Raw genomic sequence first — 5,038 nt, 5'->3', positions numbered from 1 at the left:
ACACACACACACACACACACACACACACACACACACACACACACACAGTAATGTGATCCGAAGTGCCTGAACCTGAGGGGAAACGCAGATGAATTCAAACTATTCTGAGTGAGCAGGCAGGATTAAAGTTTGGGATCCATTTCTGAATAGTCATCACACCACGTATGATGTTTAAAACATTAACGTGACCCGAGACGTCAGTTAGCGGTTACACTACCCTCCCCTTATACCACACACCGAGACAAAGAGGACTGTGACTTCCTGAAGATCAAGCCCCTCTTTGAGACTCAAACTGAAAATCACCACAAAATATAAGCCGCAGCGACGGGGTGGGGAGAGGGAGTATAATAATGGCGGCCAGGGAAAAAAAAACAACAACTGTAATTGTTAACACAATGATATCTTAAACCAGGAAACTCTACATCAACATTCAATATCATTATATGCAGAATTTCCCCAAGAATTTCCTGACTTACCATGAAAGCCCCCCGACACAAATTGGGTCTACGTTTCGTGTAGTCCACACATTGAAGGTGCTTACATTTTTATCTTTACAATAAATACATGCGCTTATGTTTTATATTTTTGTTGCCACTGTATACGATATTAGTTTATCTGAAATACTTTTTGTTATTTTAAAAGTACATCTTAATGGTAAATCATATTCATACCACATGTACTTACTGGCAATGTGATGCAGAATACTTTTAAACACTTTTAAAACTGAGGAAAATATTATAGTATTTCTTTCATTTCATTTTGACATCTGACATTAAGTCAATGTACGCTGGCCTGCACTGTAGCCCTTGATCTGGTAATGGAATCTTTGATGATGAAGCACATCTTTTTCTTTTTTAATCAGCTGATTTACCTTGAAGGTAACAGAAGCTTTGGTGCAGTAGAAGCCGATAGAGACGATGGGGTCTTTGGGTGTGTGTTGCTGTGGGTTGGTTGGGATGCCTCCTGCCTCTCTCTGCTCGTAGAGGCCTTCCTCATATCCCTCCTCTTCGCCTACGATGTCTGGGACGAAGGACCACGCCCAGGACATCCAACCCTGGTCTCCGTCTTCAAGACCCCCAGACTGCATGTAGAGGTCTTGGCTGGAGTACTGGCTAGCCCCCTGGGTCTCCATATCCACATCCATCCCTGAAGGGGAAGGAAGGCATATTTAGTTAAAGTGCAAAGATATGCAGATGATTTTACTTTAAATAGTGTCAGGGTTAGTATCTGCAGGTCTACTTTTACTCCTATAAGGAGCCTATTCAAGATTCTTCAGCTGAATATTCAGACACTTCCAAACCTACAAAGAACTGGTTCACACAAAGTAGACTTAATATAATAATCATCCAATTACTCCAACAGATAGGTCAATTGAAAGAGGCAGGTTGTGAGAAGAAACTGGCCAAATAGAGAGAAAACTGTTCATAATGGAAGTGTTTGTGCCCAATGCAGCATGCTAAATTAATTTGTCCATGCCCTCGGGGTGGTTTAATATAAGCAAGATGTTTCAGCTGTCAACTGAGCACACAAAAACAGCAGAGACCAAGGCAGTTTCACAGCAGTGCTGCCAATGCTCCAGCATGCAGGTGTGTGCATGAACGACAGAGAGGAAGCCCCGTTCCAATGGAGGCCAGAGGGCACCATCTGTCAGTCAGCATCCTGACAGAGGAGAGCCTTGACTGGGCCCGCTGGATCACCGTGGTCAGGGCCGTCTGAGCTGGACCCAGCAGCACAGGCTGCATCTACAGAGACTGCATGCAGCAGAGGGGGGTTGGGTCACATGTTTGTTTAGCGGCCAACAGACTGAAATGGAGGCCACAAGGGAGGCCGAGTAGCTACGAGCCATCGCCGAAATCCGGGCTTGGCCAGTACAGGTGAAGGCTAGGAAGGGTCGACTGTGACTGTGTGGCGACACATAGACGGAAAGCGCCTGGGGGTTGACTGGAGTACCGGCTACTGTGAAGCACAGCCCTCACACCGGGGGGAGAGGGTAAGGTAGATGGTGGTGGGAGACTGAGTCTGAGTGGGGACTGCCTGGACAGACGAATGGTCTAAATATGGGACAAAGTCTGGACGAAAGGGATACTAGAATAACTAAAGGGTTGAAGATAAATAGAAGACTCAACAGGCAGGCCCTCGTGTCAGCAACAGAGAACTTCGGCTGGACTGGCATGTTGGCAGAATTTTGGCCTCTCACTAAGCAAACTATTTGAGAGGTTCACAGGTTCCCCAAGCCACCATGCACCGACTCCAACCTCCGAGTCTCATCGCGTCTGTTTCCACGCATGTCGGAAGAGAGAGGAAGCTGATGTCAATACGCAAGAATGTGTAATCCCGTTCCTCGCGGCCTCACGTCCTCGGTGAGAAAACAATAATTGTCCGTGAGGTCACAGCTCAGGAATCCCAGAGGCTAAGGCGGTGAAAATTATGACATATTTTAATTAAATCTTTCACTTTGTGAATTGGCAGTTGGAAATCCCATGTTATGGCTTTTTATCTCCCTTCCTTCTCCCCCCCTAAATCTCCCTGCTGGATTTTATCTCTCATTTCTCTTTTTTCCCCCCTTTTTGTTTTCCCTCCGTGGAAGCCTTTGAGGTGTCAGTTCAACAAGTTAAGCTCTTTCGCTTCACGTCACAGCCTGACGAGGCCTACGTTCGAATAGCGAGGCAATCAAAATAAAAGCACAATTACCAATCAAGTGATCAAAAAAGAGCGGCTTAAGGAGACTTTGAAGTATTAATCCAAAGGAGGGGAGTGAAAAAATTCCCAGAGCGCGATGTGGGTTGGCCAAAACGTATGCACCATGACACACAGCATCGCCGTGACAGCGATCACAGCCAGACTGGAATCTTTCTCGCGGACATGTCCACAAGCAGAGCTCAGAAGCGCTGTGTAATGGGATGTGTCAGGGTCATGTTTGGTTTCCATGAGCCCAAGGCCTCTGGGCAGCGGTGTATGTCTGAGCTAGCAAGTGGCGGCTAGGAGTGGGCGTGTAAGTGAGTGAGCAGCTGAGTGACATTGAGACGGTGGGAGGGGAGGAGTGAGAGCAGGCAGTGCCCGCACAGGCCAGTAGATGTCCCTCCATGTTTATAGAGGGAGAGGTGGACCGCTTACCTGACCACTGAGCAAATGCGGCTCTGCTCGCAGCCTTTCCAGTCGCAGCTTATCCGATATATTAGATCTGTCTGTTCACCACTTCCTCACAGGTAATATGGTGCACGCTCACTGCGGCCCACTGGCCTACCTACTTTAATATAAAAGAATGGAACACATATCGAACATGTGTGTTGCATATGGTTTCAATTTAACACCACGAGCGTGACATTAACATCAAAATGTTTTAAAACCAGTTCAAGCGGTCGTGGCAGCACAATATAAAAACGCTCTGCAAGACGAAAAAGCTGTTTTATCCATGCGCTTCCATTAACTTCTACACTCAACGTCTTCACACAGATATTAAAAAGTGGGAAGATGATTAAAAAGGGGCCCCGTCACGTCGCTGGGGTTGCATAAAGGGAGCCGCATGAGGTTCATAATGGGCAGATAGTCTGTGGCCTCTGGCTGATACATTTGTGATGCTCCATTACATTCAATGGGCCTCTAAGGACTCTGAGGCTCTCCCACAGAGCTAAAAACTTACTTTCATACGCCATTGGACAAACACACAAACACTCATACACATATATGTTATACAGAGAGAGACACACACGTACACACATTTCCACAATTCTTCACATACTTGTTGAAACTGTACAGCTTTCGGTGCTGTGACCAGCTGGTTCGAGCATGTTAGTCATCTGTGTTTCCAACCGCTAACATTTTTTACAGAGTTTCACAGAATTTCAGACGGCGGGAAAGGCTAGCCGTCTGATCTTGACTGAAAAGGGTTGCTTTGGTTAGTGACACACAAGTGTCCCGCACCGTTCACCTATTAGGGCTATTCATTAATGAGACATTGGCTCTTACCTAAAAGAGAAGGAATCAAACAAACAACTTGCAGCCACGGTGAATCATGGGCACATAAACATATTACAAGGCTTTTTCCACTTTGTTAATTGGCAAAAAGAAAAAAACACCTTCACATGGGGGAAAATTAATATTAAGAGTATGCAAGAGTAAGAAAAAAAAAAAAACAGAAAACACACACACACACACATACACACACACACACACACACACACACAGGAGTCAGATTATACAGCAAAGTCTGACCACAAACAGCCGATGGGAAATCAAATGAATGTGATAAAGTACTATGCATGATACCGGCATCATGTTCCAGCAATCATGTGACAATCATTGTTTCCTACAAACTGCAACAAACTAAAAATGAATATGCATGTAAGCCAAGTCGGTAACTGTAAGCGTCAACATACATGAAAGTTGTAGAACTCAGAACCTATCAATGGGGAATTTTGTCTGTGGTGGTTAAGAGAAATACGTTATATTTTCTTTATTACAAATAATAAATCATCTGATATTCCTTAAATCTGAAATGTATACACTGAAACCATATGTTCCTGCAGCAACACCTTCCAACAAACACACACCCACCTACTACAGTGCGCGCACGCACACACACACAACTCCCCCCCCCCCCCCCCCCCCCCCCCCCCCCCCCCCCCTTCAGCTTCTTCACTCTGTCGATTACTTCCAGCATAACAAGATCTGGGGGCGCTCAGGTTCCAAGAGCTGGTCCCCTCTTGTATATTTTTGTGATGGGATACTAATTCATTCTCAGAGGCTCCGCATAGCAGTAGCATGACACCGACTCTTACATCTGGCATTGGACACTGAACTGGAAGCTGCGCCAACTAGCAGTAAAAGTTCCAGGCCAACAGGCAGGGAGCGAGTCGGAGGGAGTGAGCGAATGGGCTGTGTTGTGCTGGGCTGCCTGCCTCCCCTCTGCCCACCACTTCCCCTGCACCATAATTCGCTCCTGGTGCTACACGGGCTGATCCAGCCCAGCGGGACCTGGGACCTGATACTGTTCTATTTGGCTGAGATGAGGATGAACAGTCTGAGAACAGTCGGGGGG

The 5,038-nt window shown here is 46.3% G+C and overlaps 1 protein-coding gene across 1 annotated transcript in view; it reads right to left on the bottom strand.

Moving 5' to 3' along the window:
* Nucleotides 1-565: 565 nt before the first annotated feature.
* LOC116377245 (vacuolar protein sorting-associated protein 13B-like) overlaps nucleotides 566-5,038 on the bottom strand; it is a 12,270-nt gene continuing 7,797 nt past the window's right edge. The window contains exon 4 of the mRNA XM_031838832.1: nucleotides 566-1,146. Within this exon, the coding sequence (XP_031694692.1) occupies nucleotides 773-1,146 (374 nt within the window). The 3' untranslated portion in view covers nucleotides 566-772. The remainder of the gene's footprint in view (nucleotides 1,147-5,038) is intronic.

Source organism: Anarrhichthys ocellatus, unplaced genomic scaffold, assembly GCF_004355925.1.
Source record: "Anarrhichthys ocellatus isolate YVR2014 unplaced genomic scaffold, GSC_Weel_1.0 scaffold1058, whole genome shotgun sequence".
NCBI lineage: Eukaryota > Metazoa > Chordata > Actinopteri > Perciformes > Anarhichadidae > Anarrhichthys > Anarrhichthys ocellatus.
Note: the sequence above shows the minus strand (reverse complement) of the source record. Positions and strands in the feature narration are given on the sequence as shown.